The 19,205-nt window shown below is 37.0% G+C and overlaps 1 protein-coding gene across 13 annotated transcripts in view; it reads left to right on the top strand.

Annotated features, from left to right (window-relative positions):
• Nucleotides 1–19,205, top strand: part of PLEKHA6 (pleckstrin homology domain containing A6) — a 161,327-nt gene that overhangs the window by 57,628 nt on the left and 84,494 nt on the right. For 11 of the 13 annotated variants that reach the window (XM_072424657.1, XM_072424665.1, XM_072424618.1 and 8 more), the window contains 3 exons: nt 3,570–3,642; nt 4,222–4,322; nt 11,561–11,736. In XM_072424657.1, the coding sequence (XP_072280758.1) occupies nt 3,570–3,642; nt 4,222–4,322; nt 11,561–11,736 (350 nt within the window). Of the gene's footprint in view, nt 1–3,569; nt 3,643–4,221; nt 4,323–5,504; nt 9,944–11,560; nt 11,737–19,205 lie in introns of those variants that run through there. The other 2 variants (XM_072424673.1, XM_072424689.1) reach the window with 2 other exon arrangements.

Genomic DNA, 19,205 nt, shown 5'->3' with positions numbered 1-19,205 from the left:
CTGCCATCACAGCTTCTCACTAAAACAAAAAACAGTTTTAAGAATCGCAAAGACTTGATATTTGCACAGTTACATACTAAGATATTAGTCATATGCCCCCACACTCATTTTTCTATTTCATCTGGAAGGGGGCAAAGCCAGGAACTTTTCAGCACCCCCTCGTATAGCTGTAATATCCACCACAGGATCACATGACCGTGGGAACTTTGCGGTCACTGCTGTGACTGTAGGCGATTCCCACTGGAGGTTGATTGGGGACAAGTTTCCCCATTAATCACATCTAGTGCCCTGTGTTCTTGGATCTTCCTCTATCCATGCACACATACTACTAGTACAGTGAGTGAACAGCAATCAGGATCGCTGTTGCAGCCCTGTAGTATGTGTTCCTGGATAGAATTTCTTTATTCAAGAACACAGGACTCCCTGTGCAGCCTCTTGCAGCCCTTAATAGTCCCTAAAAATAACCTCAAGTCTCCCACCATTGACTTCAATGGTGTTCGAATTCGGCATTCAATCAACCAAACAATAAATCACTATTCGATCGAATAGCTGTCAAATCGAATAGTGATTTATTCGACCAAACTAGCACTCGCGTGCCTCCAATGAGCACAAAGTTCACGCGGTCACCTGGCTGTACTTATCAGCCCGGTGACCTTGGGTACTGAACTGCAGATGAAATCTTAATGGAGAAACTCTATTGAGACTTCATATGCAGTTCCACTGTGATCCCCGGGCACTAGAGGTTAATTAACCTCTAGTGCCCCGGGATCGCAGTGGATTTTCTGGGCTGCATCTAGGAGTCCTGTGTGCGATCCCCGGCACTAGAGGTTAAATGGAAACAAGTCTCCCCATTCAAAACCTCTAGTGCCATGGATCACACACTGAGCTGATCAATTAATGCAGCCTGCGATGCATTTATTGATCAGCACAGCCTGCGATTGATTTTTAAAAAAATTAAAATTCAATGTTGATTGGCGAATTTGAACCGGCTGTTCTCGCTTACAATTTCGGTAAGTGAGAATCACCAAATTCACCGTGAGATTGAGTTTTAAAACCTTGCTCGCTCAACCCTATTGTCCTTGTAATGTTGAGGATGATTTTTAACAAACATCACATCCCTGTTTCTTTTTTGCCCTGCAATACTCTGAGACAGAAGCTTGTATATATAAAAGACCAGACAAGCAAAATACCATGGTATATGCAGTGCAATACAACCACTTGACAAACGAATGGCCCAACATAGGAAAGCAAATGATACAAGACAAGATTCAGCAGTGTTCTGAAGGAAAGGGGACATTCTTTCCAGGACAATAAGGTATAAATTTTGGACAGACAGAACAGCTGGTTTTGCGAGAGGCTTTGAATAGGCCATCTACATCAAATTAGAAATCTTTACTCCTGAATTTTGATAACAATTCACACATTCAACCTTGTAATATAAAGTTTTAAAACCTTTGCAGACTTCCTGACATCAAGGATTCGATTATGATAATAGAACAGGGTAGTTGAACAAATTTCACACCTCCACATCTTGGATTTTTCACATCTGGTTGCATATTCCATGGCGATTGTGTTTGTGCTGTGTGAATATAAATGCTGGGGTTTTACCCACACTGGTAGAAAGAATAAATAAGGCATCTTGGAAAGCTGTAAAACAATTTCAGCAAAACAAGAACAAACCCAGTTGAATTTGAAAAACTGTTACTAGATATACTGTATTATCTCTCTAAGCCAGGAGTGCCCACACTTTTTTGGCTTGCGAGCTACTTTTAAAATGACCAAGTCAAAAGGGTCTACCAGCAATTAAAACTTGGAATTAATAACTCCTGTGCGTGGTACAGTTTATTTTGAAAGCCAAGGCTCAGCAATCTACTCTCGTTGCCTTTGTGATCTACTGGTAGATTGCGATCCACTTGTTGGCCATCCCTGCTCTAGGCAATAGAATTAGGGAGCTGGAGCAGAGATATGAAGCCCTCATACAAGTCTTCCCTTCGCTTAACAAGAGAACAGCACAACAGAATATACAAATGAAATCTCTAATGAGCCATCTGAAACCAGTTACCATATAATTCTTCTAGTTACATGCAGGGCTGGCATTCTACAAAGTAGCTTTAGACTGACAAACATTGTTTCCACTATTGGATACCACAAAACAAGCAGGAGCAACATTCTGCTGAGGGTCTCTGATGACAAAACAAGGTTTATTTTAGTGGGTGGGAAAACAGCAACACTTTAGGTCAGTTATGGCCTACCAGTTTTGCTAGTCACTTTCAGCCTATGAGCAGTAATGCAGAACAGGTGATCATTATACCCACTGCTAAACTCACTTTATCCTGAACCATGGGTCAACATAAACTCAAAACCAAGGCAACACTGGGTAACAGAAAGAATTGCTGGTACAATGCTGGTTCATTTAGATCATCAAGCACGGTTTGGCAGATGTGCTGTAACGAACCAAATGAGATATCAAGGCTTTGACAGTGTCAACCAAAGAGTCATGAAGTCATATTTGACATTTATGTTTTCATCCTTTCCGAACCATAATGTTTGTAGTCCTGATGTGTGACAGCTGAGGTCATCTGATCCCTCGTGTTGTAGAGGATGCCAACATGAGACATCTTTCCTTCATATTCCTTAGAGGCCCTGTTCCTGAGTCAACATCTGATCAAGTAAAAAGTGTGGGACAAAATAAGAAGCTGACAAACTGTGTCTGATTTGAGAGATTTCCCATTACTTCCCAACCTGCAGACAATTTTCCCAGACAGGAAATGGAGTTTTTCCAAGGAGCCTTTCACTGTAGTAAATTGTGCCCAATAAATTCCTTATCCACTTAAAAAATAGAAAAAACAACTTTTGGGTACAGATACACTATGAAGCAAACTTTAAACATTGACTAACATTGAACGTATACCGATGCATTCTCTGATCGCCATAGAAACTCAGATTCTTCTACTGCTGGTTGGAGTACAGTTTTCTTCAGAATGTGCAGTGAGCATTGCCCTGTGTGATTGACAGGAAGATGAGTGCAGATAATCATTTTTTTGGCTTGCCAATTTAAACTTAAGCAACAAGTAAGAAATTACAGTAACTCAAAAACATACCTTTTCTTTTTAAGACAATATGTGAATTCAAGTACAGTGCTCAACCCAGAAATTTTTTTAAGCTGGGTGGGAAGAAATTATAGGCGGGTGTCAGCCCTTGTATTGTGACCCAACTCTTCAGTAACCACCCAAAAACAGCCGGGTGATTGCTGAAAAGTGCCGGGTGGTGGGCCCAGCTAAAAGGGGCTGGGGAGAACACTGAAGTACATTTCCAGTTATCATCGTCATGTTACCATTTTTATCTGCATTGTTGCCAGTGCTGTTTCTATCTCTGTAATATCCTTTCATTTGTACCTACTGTATATATGCCATATGCATTGTATGATGTCAATTCTGTTCTCTTACCTCAGTCATGTGTCATGTTTTTCTCTCATATGTTTGTTCTAAATTTTTAGTTCTAACTGTCTTATCAAAGTACAAGACTTTTGTCCCTTTCCTTTTGATTTTTCCCGTCTCTGTTGTCCACAGGCCAGCTCTGGAGTAAAGCAGTGGAACAAACGCTGGTTTGTCCTTGTCGATCGTTGCCTCTTCTATTACAAAGGTACATAGTGATTGGCTCAGTTCCAACACCTGCCTAGTCATTTAGTGGAAAATTATTTTTGTTTTCTGGACAGATGGCTGGAAGAACTCTACTCCCATCTGTTACTTGGTCACAGTTCACCTATATTGGGGTTTAAATAATTAATATGTGCTGTATTGTTTTGTGTGTTCTAATATAATTACAAAAGCCCATTTTTACATGCACACACAAAGGTGTTGACATTAACTCCAGGCGAAAATGTTACCTTGGTAATATTCATCACCTGCCCACTTCTTAAAATAATTTTTGGCAGTGAAATAGTTATAGGAAGTATATAACTGGTTCTTTGTTGTGACATATGTTATCCTCCCACGTTCGCTTACTATGGAGTTGATCACTCTTCACAACACTCTCCATTTCTTATGTGAATACTTGGAAACAATGTTTTTTTCACCTGCCTTTTTTCTCCCCAGTTACTCTTCTTTCTATATGTACTGTTTACATTCTAGCGTTTAGGTTAATGCTATGGTGTCTGACTGTAACCATTTTTAATTTCTTACATTACTTTTTTTATTACATTTTTGAATTTTTCATATTCAGATGAAAGAGAGGAGGGGATTTTGGGAAGCATTCCCCTGTTAAGCTTTCGTATCTCTCCTGTTCAGCCATCGGATAACATCAGTCGCAAATATACTTTCAAGGTTAGTAAACTTTAGGTAGATGTAAGGAACATTTTTGTAAATGGTCTAGATTCTTGTTTCAACTCATGTTTGACCTTCTTGGGTTACCCAGGCATAACTGATTGTATCATTTAATCAAACATCAAACCTGTATCAGGGTATGAAAAAGCTGTAACAAATAACTGACAGCATAACACACAATTTTGATGATTTTCTTCCCCCCCTTCCCTCCATTTGTGCAGCACAGAGGTGCCTTAAAATATATTTAGTTCTCTATAGCTTAGGAGATGCACTGTATGTCCTTCTGCTTCCATCCCACAATGCACTGCCTGTTGTCTTTATGATCCAACAGCATACTCAGACATTTTTTACAAAGGGGGGGGGGTGATGCTGTGCCTCTAGCTTATAAACTAGAAATCCCATTAGTATAATCACTGGTGCTGCAGGTAAAGGGAAAGATATTGTTAAAACACAATGTGGTGATAGGCAGTCATCTACAATATTTATTTTAATGGTTAGTATCTACTATCAATGTTAGTGTCCATGTTAGAGGTACATTGTTAGGATGCACTTGTTTAGAGAACTAGTAACAGTATATACTCGAATATAAACTGATCTAAATATTAGGGCACAAATGTGTCCATCTTTGCTAATATAAAAAAGCCATGCTTTACTAAAATATTTATTTAAAAGAGAAAAAAATGTAAAATGACATGGTCTGTTTTTTTTTTTTTTTTAAACATTTGTAATTTTAAGTTGGCTGTGATGGGTCAATTGCTCTAAAATGATTTTTTTGAAGATGGTATCCTTATGTAAAGTACAACAAATAATGTCTCTTTTCTCCAACAGCAAGAGTTTGTTACACAGTTTACATGTGGACACACAGTACCATCTACTGGGAAAAACCCAGTAGATGGTAATGAGTAGAAACCAAGATTCTTTTTCTAATGGAGTTTTGAGGACACAACATCTTTTTATAGTCGAGTATATGCAATAATCCAATAGCACCACCAATGAGAGTTGTTTTCTAATTCCTTCATAGTCTTGTAGGTCAAATGTTTTAAAATTGTGTTAAATAAAAAACCTGTGTGATTCCTGATAGGAGGACTTTGGGCTACTTTGCAAAACCACCCAAATAGCGGGCTAATGATTGCTGATAAAATCTAAAAAAGGCAGGGAGTTTTTGTGATACGAAGCTTAATAAAGAATAAAAAAAAAAAAAAAAGTTCATAAAAACTAATTTGTACCCTTTGTAAAGACAAAAACAACTTTTTTGTTGTTTCATGTTCTATTTAGCAACAAAACTCTCTAGAAAAAACATGTGGGTTTCATTGTGCGAAACAGGTTGGGTTAAAGTGAATATCTGGTTTAAAATTATGACTTTATGCCTTTTGTGGACTGACTCAAGAAGTTGTAATTTTATATACAAAGGTATGTCATTTATGTATCAAATTGGTTTTTATGAATAACTTATCAATAAAGTTTTTTTTATGTTTTATTAAGTTTTGTACCATGGAAACTCCCTGCCTTTTTTAGATTGTTCCATTTTATGAGCAATCATTAGCCCACTTTGTAGGTGGTTTTGCAGTGTGTCTCATTTGGAAGGTGGCAGAACTTACTTAAGTATTCATGATATGGGGACTTTTTTGCTTTTAAATCTTAGGGCTTTCGACTAGACACACAGTAATATATGTATTCGACTACTCAAAAGTGTTAGAACCACCCTATTTTTATTTTACTTACTTGTCTTGTTTAATGTCTCAGTATTTACTGGAATGTAAGCAAACCACAAAATAAATTTTGTTAGACCAAATTTTAATTAAATTTTGATAATCAGTAGGCAAACACAAATGCAAAACTTTATTTACTCATACATGCAGCCTTTAGCATCTAAATAAAAGATGTATTAACAACAGTTCAGTAAAAAATAATCTCTGAAATTTATATAGGATCTCTCCTTCCTAAAAAACTTGTATGTTCAGTCAGATGTAAATATTCTATCCATATGCACAAAAAAAGTAAATAGCTTCTGTGATTACCTTTGATCTATTATAATAATTATGATCAATTCAATATAAAAACAGCTATTCATGTGCTTGATAGTGTAATGAAAAGCAATCAATCAGCTATGGGTGGCAAAACACTGTCAAAAGATAGGATAGTTCTAAATGTGCATTTGGATACCAAAGAAATTCTAAGGCTTTATAAATCCCTAAGAGCATGGTATAGTCTATAAATAGGAAATGGAAAGTGTTTGGTTCTACCAGATCAGGACGTCTCTCCAAACTGGATAGAAAAGTAAGAAGGGACCTTTGTCAATTTTGAAGCAGTTACAGGAATTTGTGGCAAAGAGAGTTCATTGTGTGTATGTGACAATATCTAGTGCTCAACAAATGTGGCTTGTTTGGGAGTACTGCAAGGAAAAAAAAAAAAGAAAGGGCACATTAAGTCTCACCAGAGCTTTGCCAAATTGCAAACTTGATTCTGAGACCAAGTTTAAAAAGATGTTATAGTGCTATGAGACTTAATTTTTTACACATCAATACACACAATTAACTAAATATATTCAAATCTTGGATTACAAAATCTGAGGCACTTACTGTTTTTCTGCAGTCTTGCCACCACCTTGATTCCATCCTTTTAAATGAGCTTTTTGATACAAATATTCCTGCTAATTTATTTAGACTTGTCAAGCTCAACTCCTTGCCCTTGCTTGGTTCCATATGTAGAGATATCCCAACAGCCGAGGCCCTTAGCATTTTCCTGGTTTGGCTGGTGCAAGAATATTAAAATGAATGTTCTGCCCCAGTTATTATTCTGGTTACAAATTCTATCAATTCACCTGCACTTGTTACTTGTGTAAGAAATTTTGTTTATCCGTTTCATTTGGTGCATAGACTACGAGTTAGTATGCTTCAGCTTCTCAAACTTGGCATGGCATTTTCTTACCCTATTCTATACCATCAGGTGGTACATAATGCCATGCTCACTGGTTGGTGTAAACACTCTTCAAAGCAGTGGGTACAACTGGAGAATGTTTTTGTCTCCTGTTTCTCTGTCATCCATTTCCTGGGCCCCACAGGATAACTTACAGGTACCACTTAATCATTTCCTAACTGGGCCTACACTCAAAACTGTCTCCAGATACTTTAGCGCCCTGGATATTTCTACTTCTCCACTGCCTCCTATACTGGGGCATTCGCAGTTTCCTTCTAGTGTTCCGGACCCTGCATTCTGCAGTCCTAATCCCTATTGTAAATCTGTGGATCCTTTAGCCATCTTACTGATTGTTTTTTTTTTTTTTTTTAAGAAGCTATTCCTATTATGTTTTTCACTTTAGATGGTATAAATTGCGGGTCAAAGGGGGTCATAACTATAAAAAACACAAAGAGTGTTGGAAAGAAAAATGTAAAATTAGTTTCAAAACTGCTGCAGAATTTCCCCCAAATATGTTGAACTTGCAAGTCACTTTTTAAAAAAAAAATATTTTGTGCCGTATGTCCCAAACCATGTTGATTGGTTTAAAACTGGATATTGTGCTGGCCATTCCATGATTTGCAGCTTACTGTTTTTTTATGATATAGGCTTTATAAATGCTTCCGGTCTTTACCTGTAGAGTGAACACTTGCCCTACTTTGCATAGTCCAGAGGAGGGGTCATACTGACAGTAAGCAAAGACATGATCATTTCAGTAAGTCAATGCAGTGTGTTACATTGGTATTTTAGAATTTGTATTTTGGCAAATGGATACAGTTCTTTTCAAATATTTGACAGACAATGATCAGAGAGGACTAGTCATGATTAGGGTTTGGGGTTTGGATTATTGAAATGTTTAGGACTTCCTGTTGTTTACTGTTGCCTCAACCTGGTCCAGGATCAGAGTTGTATAATCTGACAGAAATAGGATTTATGTTTTGAAAAAGATATGATAAAAACCTGGCATGGTAGATATTGGGTGCATGGTATAAAATTATAGTAAGGTCGATGTCAAAGATAGAGCCCTTTAAAACAAGGTATCCAATTTGGTCTCTAATTCAGTGGTATTATTTAAAAGAAATTAGGATGTCACACTTATTTTATCTAAAGTTTGCACTGTAGAACTGGAGTTAGGTTTTATGATGAAACATAGGATAATTGTCATGGTTTGTGTGGCCTCACATAGAAGTATCAGGAAGCATAGTAGCATAATGGTCGTAACTTTATTTTGGAATGAAAACTATGAGTTTGCTAGTCATACCTTGACGTTAGAGAATATACTTTAGAGGATATCTCACTTTGAAACACATATTATTAGTGAGACTGGAAAATAGTCATCTCAATATAGTTATGCAATATTTAAAAGCCCTCTGGGCTGATCTAGAAAGGAAAGTGTAAAGCAGAACCCCAGCCCCTTTTAGCTGGGTGTACCACCCAGCACTTTTCAGTAACCACCTACTGTTTTTGGGTAATTACTGAAAATTTGGCTCCCAATATGGGGGCTGCCACCCACCTACAGCTTCTTCTCACCCAACCTAAAAAAATCTGGAAAAATACTGCAGGATATAGGGCCACTATAAAGTTAAAACATTCAAAAAATTAAGAAAAAAAGTAATTTAATTTGTTGAAACTAGAGATGCAGTAAGGTAGCATTCTAAGCTCTCTTTTAAGCCTGTGTTATCTATAAATAAATTGCAGAGCCTAGATATAGTGGAGCCCAGCCATGCTGTGGCTGTCTTGCTTGGCTGCTTGCAAGTGCCTGCCTTTTATTTTGTCATTTTAGCAATGGCTTGCTTATTATCATTTAATCTGTCAAACCTGTACCAAGATTCTTTTCTATGCTACTGACAGGACTTGCTTGCAGTTGTTTTGAGAGATACCTCTTGCACAAGCAACATGCTTAGTTTTTTTAGATGCTTAGCTTTTTAATACTTCCATTGTTCCAGAAAATTGTTCTCTATTATTGTTTTTTGAGAAGTCCCTTTTGCATAAACCTAAGGTTTACAATATTTTTCAGTTTTTTGTAACCTGTATTTTTTAACCAATTTTTCTTCTTTGTACCTTTGTGCTATTTCAGGTTAATCACTGCTTACATTTCGATAAAAACTGTGTAATGGTGTTCTAAAATTTTTGACCGGTTATATTTTTATTTGCTACAGAAAAAAAAATATACATAGACACTGTTTAAGTAAGTTTTGACTCCCAAGTTTACAGTAAATTTAGGAATTTACCTTAACACATTGGGCCCTATTTATAAATTATTTTTCCAACCAAATTATGTGAAATTCGCTGTTAGTAAATTCTTTGGTTTTACAGGTCTCCTATTAAAACAATGACTTGTTCTGCCATCTAGTGGCCAATCCTCAAAAGTGCTTAGCTGTCCCAATAAGAAACAAATAGGAAATAAACACATTTTATGAGCACTGAACTGAAGAGGGAATCATTTATAAATAGAGCCCATATTGCTTGTATTACATACAAACTATCAAATTTATTGTGCAGTTCATTTAAGCTACATGTGGGGGCTTTTTCTTTGAATGGCTTAAGCCCCATACCCTGTGCGTGTGCGTGGAATCTCTCACCTCTTCTGTCTTCCCTCCTGTGCTGGAGAGAGGATCCCATGGAACGTATCCCTGTCAAGAGCCTGCCCCGAGTCGCTGTGCTAGGTATTATGTCTTGCTATACCTGCTGCATGCTTGCTTTACTCACAAGCTAAATATGTATGCTGAACTGTTGTCACATCCACAAACATGCATGCAGCCATTAAAAAGTGCTAAATTGTATCTTAAAGTGTATGTAAAGGTAAAACAAGTCTTCAAATAGAGTTTGTAAGGGTTTAAACAAACATAAAAAATTAATGTTTTGTAAGCTGCTTGCCCATGATAAGCTTCACCTCTTCCCCATAAATTGTAAGTTATAGAAATAAAACATAATTTTGCAGCTAAATGCTTTTGGAAATGTTTTATGCCTCCTTACTCTGAGAATAAATATGGCAAGTTATTGTTTTTTTTACTATAATGCTAAGGTCCAAAATGTCAATCTTTTTCAGAAATTAGGTAGATAAGCATTTCAGTAAACATAATGCAGTCCACAGCAGACAAAGCACAACACCTCTTAATTGTGCCCACTGTTTTAACATCTGAGTTTTGCCTCAAACAGTGTTTTTTTTTTGTATCTGCAATTAAGGGTAATATGTACTGAGAAAATAGTAAATCTAGTAATACACAAGCAATCAACCCTGAACTATAATATGCCCCTTGTTCAAGTATATAACAAAGTTATATTTATTCTCCACAATAAATTGTTATTAGGCTTATTATATTTTTTTGCCTTCGGTCACTTCTGATGGTTAATGTATGGTTAATCCAATCAAACTTTTACTCAAGCTACCCAAGACACTTACAAAAAACTCCAGCAAGCATAGTTAGTTATGATGGGTCACTTGCTCTTATGCATTATTGATGCCCACCAGAAGATGGGACCATGTTCTCATGTAAAACACAACCCTTGTCTCCAGTGCAAGAGTTTGTTACACTTCTCATGTGTACACAGCACCATCTATAGGTGTGACTTGTGTATAAACAGGGTTTCTTTTTCTAATAGATTTTTGAAAGCCAAAAAAAATCAGTTTATTTTTGAGTATATAGAGTCCCCCCTGGGCTTTTGCAAAGCAGAGAAAGACACTCTATATCTTTAGAAGAAGGGCAAGATTTGGGTCATCCTATTGATCTACTTGATCAAAAAAATGATGTATATTAGCTCTTGTATTTAGGGATTGAGGCTTTTGTTGTATTTTACCATACTTTTAAGACGAACTAGACAAAATCAATCACATTTATATAGAGAAATCCTAGGAAATGAATAAGGATTCTGTTAACTTTTTTTTCAGATGTTAGCTCAAATGATACTTCTTGATACGAAAATTACTAAAAAATAAATATACAGTGGCTACACAGAATTTAAACCCTTTCCTGCTCTATCCAAAGCTAAAAATGTTTTGGCTATACATACACTTAAATGGAAAAAAAGGTAATTGATTTATAGATCATATTTTACCAGTGCCGGCCCACTTTCATCACGGAGTTTCAGTTGTGCATTTGCCAAAAATAGTTGTGCATCTGGCAAAAAAACAAACAAAAAGAAAACTGTAGCCTATTCATTTGTCACACTGAAAATTGCTGCATTTGTTGTGACACTTAGATTGTGGGTTTATTTAGGAATCATATACTGTGTGTGCCTTCTGCATGATTTAATATTAATTGCTACCTCTGATATCCCTGCAGGTAACAGTGTGCTGGGTAGGGGATGATTCTTTCCATAACAAAGCCCAAATGTCTCGACAGGCAGAGCATGCTGGCATCCGCACTTACTACTTTAGTGCAGAAAGCAGAGAAGAGCAAGATTCCTGGGTGCATGCAATGGAGGAGGCATCGCAGGTCCAGAATCCTCCCACTCCTAGGTCAGTTACCAGTCACCAGAATGCCTTCACACTCATTTCAGTTTTGATTAGTAAATTATATTGTACTCAGAACAATACCTTATTTAAAGCTCTTGAAACAAAACTTTGACTCTACTGTGGTCACACTGGAGACATAATGAAAATAGCAACCCTGTAAGTTTGTGTAGACAATTGTCTGTACACTGTCTCATTTGGTGAAAATAAAATTCATCCAAGAGGTACGCTGAAATACCATATCTAATTTTACTCTCCTTAAAGTTAAAGTTCTCTTGTCATTGTTATTAACGTAAGTAAACATACTCTGAGAAGTATGGCATTTTTTCCTTTTAAAGTTGTCTAAAAACTATGCACACATCAGTATATTTTATGTACTTTTTTTTTTCTCCCCAATGTTTGTAAATTCACATTCTGGATCACAATGTAGTTCCAGGGCTAGTGAGATGGTAAATCTGTACATTACAGACATCACATTTAAATAGAATTAATATAATTTTGTCTATATAAATATCAGTAACCAAAAATGATCCAACCAAAACAAAAACAGCTTGCACTTCTCAACAGGTTTATTATCATCATTTCCCCTGTAATCAACCTATAGCAGCATCTTATTTGAAGTGACACATTTTAGCATAATTAATGGTAATTAATTCAAAGCAGTGCCATTTGCCAAGTTTTATTTCAGAAGTTTGCAGCTATCCAATTCATTCAGGCAATATCATGGTCATATCATATGTCAGACACCAGGGAAGAAAAGTCACTGTAAGGTCCTGGTCAGCACCAGTGTTCTCCAGACACCAGTCCCTAATCTAACGCCGCAGTCTTCACCTATATCAAGCCCCTGCTCAGCCTCGGGAGACTGGTTGCGTCTCCACACAGTTGCTCCCAGGACTTTATGCGCAGAGGATGGTCTCTGGGGATTGACCTGCAGCTGACCAGGTGCCCACAGATAAACTCTACAGGTATTACCAGGAAATCCAGAAAACAAGCCGAAGTCAAACACAGAAGATCAGTCCACCAAATGAGGTACAAAGAAATGGCACAGGCAGAGGTCCGTCCAGGCTGAGTACAAGGAAAATGGCTGAGAACAGGTAAAGGTCAGCAACAGAAAAACACAAGAATCTCTCCAGCACGGATAAGCCCAGCTAACACTACAACAGGCACAGAAGACTGGAAGCAGAGAGGCTATAAAGCACCAGCAGCCAATGACAGCATGGTATTACACAAGAAATACTCTGTTAATCAGCTGCTGCACAGCTCCAAATTCCACTCAGCTTCGCAGCCTCAGTGCAGGGGATGCCGAGAGGAAAAACACATCTAAAGGGAGACAAGGATGCTGCAACCCTCAGGGCACTAATCTAAAAACTCCTGTTCCACTGCGAGCGCACCCACTGGAGGTAATAGGCCGAGCATTCTCTCCTGCGCTGGGGCACCGCCTGGGATTGTAGGCCCAAAGAGCCTAACAGTTGCCCTGCAACAATAGAGGTTGATATTGTCCTGACTTTGATGGAACTGAAAGGCAAACTGATCTTTGTACTCAGGTGGTGTTCCAAGACCCCCTTTACTGATAAGGGATGCTGTATGTTACTCTCTTGTTGAACAACAAACTGGAAAGGTTTGTATCCAGATCTTGAGATCTGCCTGTGAAGGCAGTGGATGCTCTGGTAGCTTGAGATTAGAAAAATGTGATCTCTTCTCGATTGTCAACCTTATTCATAATTTGGAAAGCACGATGGCTCAGGAGTTAGCACTCGGACTTTGCAGTGCAAGTTCCCAGGTTCAAATCTCGACCAGGACACTATCTGAGTGGAGTTTGCAGGCTCTCCCAGTGTTTGTGTGGTTGTACTTCGCTTTCCTTCCACATTCCAAAAACATTCAGTTAGGTTAGTTGCCCCCCCCCCTCCCCCCCCCCCCCAAAAAAAAAAAAAAAAAAAAGTATTTCGACTATGTTAATGACTTATGACTGAGGTAGGGACATTTGATAGTGAGACAGCTAGTGACATGACTATGGACTTAGTAAAGTGATGCATAATATGTCAACACTATATAAATACTGTGTAAAAATTAATAAAATAAAATAATCTGCTTCACAAGATAAAAGTGGAAAGCATTATGATGATTTCCATAGACCTGGATTTGCTCAGAAATACCAGTGAAGGATTCTGCGCTGATAAGGTTACATGCACTGTGTGCCCTACCATCTTTATATGCTTTACTAAGAACTCATTTGCCTTCCTATGGACTTATTTGCCTTCCTGTGTTTTATTGGCATACCTATTAGACCTTATATTTTGACAGACAGAAACATCATGGAATCTTTCTTCTTCTTCTTCTTCTCATGATGCTTAAGGTTCATATACTTTGTGCAAGGTATATATTTGGATGTGGAAGGCATGCTTCGGTTGGTCTAAGGAAATTAACCCCAAAAGTTTCTCTTTGGAACCAGCACTTTGTTCTTGGCACACTGAAGTTTTCCACTCTACTGTTCTCTTTTAGAAAGAGCTAGCTTCCCTTTCTTTAATCCTCCATTTAGTTGCCCCTGTCAAATCTCCTCTCCATCTGTCGGATTAAAATTTGATCCTCTGTATGCTCTAATACCTTATTTACTTTATCTTATCAGAGAGACATGACTTTTTTGCTCTAATCCACAAGGAGGTCTATCTTGTGGCTATTTCTCATCATTATCATCATCATTTAACATCACGTAGACATGTGATTAAACAAAACTAGTCGCTGTTTGCAGTGACAGTTTACCTGTGCAGTAAGTTTGCCAAGGGAATTCCACCAGTAAACTATGTTCTCCCAGATTTGTAAGGCATACACCTGTTTGTGCACGCATTATTTACCGTATTTTTTGCCATATAAGACGCACTTTTTCTTCCCCAAAACTGGGGGGGAAAAGTTAGTGCGTCCTATACGACAAATGTGTTAAAAAAAATAATTAAAATATACTCACCCAATACCCGGATCCTGCGTGTGTCTGGCTGCAGCAGCGTCTGTCTCTTCTCTCCTCTGCCAGCATCGTGTTTTCTCCTGTCTGTAAAGCAAAGCGAAAGAAGCCGGCACAGCGCCACCTGCTGTTCCCTGTCCTAACTGCCGTACAGTGGGGAAAAAAAGCACAGAGTGATCAGAAGGGGAATTTGAATGACAGAGTGATCAGAAGGGGAGTTTGAATGACACAGAGTGATCAGAAAAGGAAATTTGAAAGGTACAGAGTGATCAGAAAGGGAATTTGAATGGCACATGAGTGATCAGAAGGGGAATACCGGTATGAATGGCACATGAGTGATCAGAAGGGGAATAATCTTTCAGAATCTTTTTTTCTAGATTTTCCTCCTTTAAAATTGGGTGCGTCTTATATTCCGGAGCGTCTTATACGGCGAAAAATACGGTATTTATTTTTATTGTGTCTCCTCTTTAGTTACTGCCCATAATGACATTTCTTAGAGGTGTCTCAGAGGTGATTATCATAAGCAGTGAATGGAATAGAAAATTGGCATTTTTGTGTACTCAACGGAATATATATTTCTCTGCATTTGATGGGGAACACAGTAGCCTCCCCTGTTGCCACTACTGCTTATATTATTACTTTTGTTATGTTATTTTGTATTTCTGTGACAACTAACTGAAGCCCACACTCATGTACGAGGGTTAAAGCCATTAGGGGACTGCCACATGGATTGTCTAGTTTTTTACTAGAATTCTACTCCTCCCTGTGGTTATAACTCAAAGCCTCAAGCAGAAGTTGTATCTCCCAGCAAATGCAGAAACAGAAAAATGAATTGTACAGTGAGCACACATAATAGATTTTTATTAATATAATTAATTTTATATAATTTAATAATAAAATATTATTCATAATTTCTACCCCAAAAACAGAGATTTGCCCTTTGGCATTTATTTATAGTTTGATAAGTGTTGTTAATTTGCACCATCCTTTGTTCAGGTCAGTTTCATCTACAGTTGGAAAAGTAAGTTATGCTAGGTTGATTGCTGGTTATCATGTGTCAGTGTCGACTATAAAAGGTATATATATGTTAAGTAGCATTTTATTATTTAGGATTATACAGCATCATTATCCAGCTATCCAAAAAAGTCCGGCATTGCAGTGTAGTTTTGTTGCATGCCATGTATTCATTGTGACATCTTGTGTCATTAGAGAAAGATGAAGCCACGTTCAAATACATCAAACTGTACGTCATGACATCAGTAAAAATTACATCAAATAGGCTTATGAAACATAAAATCACCCATACATCTATATACCTATAAAATATATAATATTCAGAATCATAGGCCTAAAGAAATATATCAAATATATGATATACATTTAATGCCATTGTTAGGACGTATGTGGGAATAGAGTATATATTAAAATTCAGAATATTTCACTTGAGCATAAAAGCTTGAATCTTTCCCTCATTATTCATAATTCCTACCCCAAAAACAGAGATTTGATCAAAATTGACATTATTGGAAAAAGTGATGAGGAAGAGCTACATATACTTTAAAATATGTTAAAACCAAAGGACATTGGGCCCTTTGGCATTTATGCAGTGTGGTGAATGTTGATTTGTTCGATAAGTTTTGTTAATTTGCACCGTCCTGTGTTCAGCTCAGTTTCATCTACAGTTGCAAAAGTAAGTTATGCTAGGTTGATTGTTGGTTATCATGTGTCAACTATAAAAGAAATATGTTAAGTAGCATTTTTTTATTTATTTTTATTATCAAGCATCATGAGGCAGCTATCCAAAAAAGTCAGTGCAGGTTCATCATACTACAAAATATAAAAAAAAAATAATAATGGAGTTTGCCAAACATAGCCAAACTACATTAGCAATACAAAGCAGGATTTTGTAAGTCAGAGTTTAGAGTTTAGAAATGAAACCTAAGAAGATAGGTAGTTAATGTCACTATATCTGGGATATGTTTATTTCCCTAAAGGTTGAACTTGATGGACTTGATGTCTTTTTTCAACCTGGCTTACTATGTAACTAGGGTACAACTTTCAAACTATCTAAAGATTTGTATCGGTACCTCTGTGTACTAGACATTTACCACTGTTTAATGTAAGGTGCAATGGTTCATTCTGCTGACCTGATGTCTCCACAGGAAGTGTAAATCAGCAGGAGAAACCACTGTGTACAGCGGAAAAAATCAAGACACATCTGACCAGTCAAAAATATAAAGAGAACAAGGAGCAGTAAAGATACAATATTTTCAACAACCATGCCACTAGAAAGATATGTGTGAGGAGGTGCTACAAATTTCTAGAGCTTAAAAATTTAAAGGAAATCACTTGAATCTTACTTTGTGTTTCACATACTCATTCCAAAATTCAACACACTTGGGAGATAAACAAAAAAAATTATGTCTGGTCAGTGAGATCTTCATTTGCTCCTCCAAATCATTCAAGAAATTCCTTAAATTTTCCTTGAACTTAAATTTTGTTTTAGGGATTTGGGACAGGAAGTAGACGGAGCAAGATGTGGTGAGTAGGGTGGATAATTGCACTGAAACCCAAAATTCTTCAAAACATTTATCGTCTTGTAGGCAAGTGCATGGCTCTGCAAAATAAGAACACCTTTCTGCAGCTTCCCTTGCTGGTTTGTTTCAACACCTCCTTTGACACAGCAGCGAGTTAGAATTGTACTTAGCATTACCTGTTTGACTCTACTAAAGATGGTCTTTAAAATACCTTCCTTATCCCAGAAACCATGGTCATGACCTTTCCTGTTAAATTTGCAGTCTTGAATTCCTTCCAGCATAAAAGAACTAAATGCCACCACTGCAAGGACAGTTTTTTGGTCTCAGATCATGGTGGTAAACATAGTCATGCAAAATACTGCAACTGCAAATAAATCAACTTGAAAGTATCCACTTATCCTAATTTCTGACTGACAACTTCTGCATATCCAACCGCTCCTAAATTATAAACCCATTATGTTAATATGAATTAGCACACTCCAATTATTGGGAAGTTACAAAGAATGTCTATACAAATGACTCAACATTGGTCACTTTAACATGAGTCTTGAAGCGCTCAATCTTAATGAAAAATTTAAGTTATTTATTTTTTTATTTTTTTAAATATCATATTTCATTAAAACATTACTAGGTGATTCCGCCATAAAACTCCTTGTTCATGCACTTCCTATAATGGTGCGAAAATTGCCTCCAAGGTGTACTGCTGCACTGTCACATGCGCCCCTGGTGAACGCTACAAGAAGTTGTGCCAGCACACATTTCATTGGTTTGTTAAACTGTTGTCACTATCAGTAGCAAACAACAGTATGAAGTTTTATGACATAAATAAAAATGCATTTATTTTTTGGAAAACCATTTTTTTGTTTTTTCATTTGAATAAATGTTGATTGTTGTTAAGAAAAAGTTGACACCCTGAAAATAAGCTCTAGTGCCTATGGTGGTTTCTTTCAATTACTTTAATATTTTTTCAAAATCTACATATAATGTGTATTACTAATAGGCACTGTAGTGACACTTGAAATATTGAAAGACACTTGAAAGTACTGTTATATTAGACACTGGTATGTGTTGTAGTATCAGATGTTGTGCCCTGCAGTGGTAGTACATGTATAGTCATTTAAAAAAAAAGAAAGTGCACCCTCTTTTAGTTTCAAGGTTTTTGTGAATCTGGACCAAATAAAAAAATCATCTAGTTCTTAGCAGACTCTTAATCTAACCTCAGGTGTAAAACAATATGTAATAAAACTAGATTCAATAGCATGTAGAACCACATTTAGCAGCAATAACTCAGTCTTTTTTTTTTAATGACTTCAATTGCTCACATTGATGTGTAGGGACTCCTACTCCTGCTCCTTCTTCTTTACAACATTGCTTCAGTTCATTGAGGCTTGCAGGTGCTTAATTATGCACAGTTCCTTTGGGTCACACTACAGCATTTTGATTAGGCTGAGTTCTGGACTTTGCCATCATTGCAGCACCTCAATGCTTTTCTTTTTCAGTCATTCTCTTTATGGGAGCATTGTTCTGTTGCATAACTGAATTTCAGTCAAGCTTTAGCTATCCTATGGTGACTCCAATAAAGATTTATAAGCAACTTTTCTATCATGGAGCATATGCTGTTGATTCAAGAGTGAGGGTATGCATGGGGATAACATTTCAACCACGTGGTGCCTTCTGCTTTTCACTGGCTCCCCTGCTGTTGATCCACTGGACATCATTAAAGTCACATTTGTATTATATATACCAATGCGTTTAACTTCAGGAAGCTATTTTTTGCACATTGCATAGAGAAACATTTATTGATGTGTTTCTCTATGATGTGCATTTTTGTGTGTTTTACAACAATGTTCCTAATAAACAACCTTGTATTGTTTTAACTTGCAGATTATAGAATTTTAGGTATTCTGAATGTCCCACCAAAATTAAAAAATTGTATTTTAGGCATGAGGTACAATTATACAAAATGGCCTTTTAATATTCTGCCT

This window comes from Pyxicephalus adspersus, chromosome 1, assembly GCF_032062135.1.
Source record: "Pyxicephalus adspersus chromosome 1, UCB_Pads_2.0, whole genome shotgun sequence".
Lineage (NCBI taxonomy): Eukaryota > Metazoa > Chordata > Amphibia > Anura > Pyxicephalidae > Pyxicephalus > Pyxicephalus adspersus.
The sequence above is the reverse complement of the archived record's forward strand: the minus strand, read 5'-3'. Positions and strand labels throughout refer to the sequence as shown.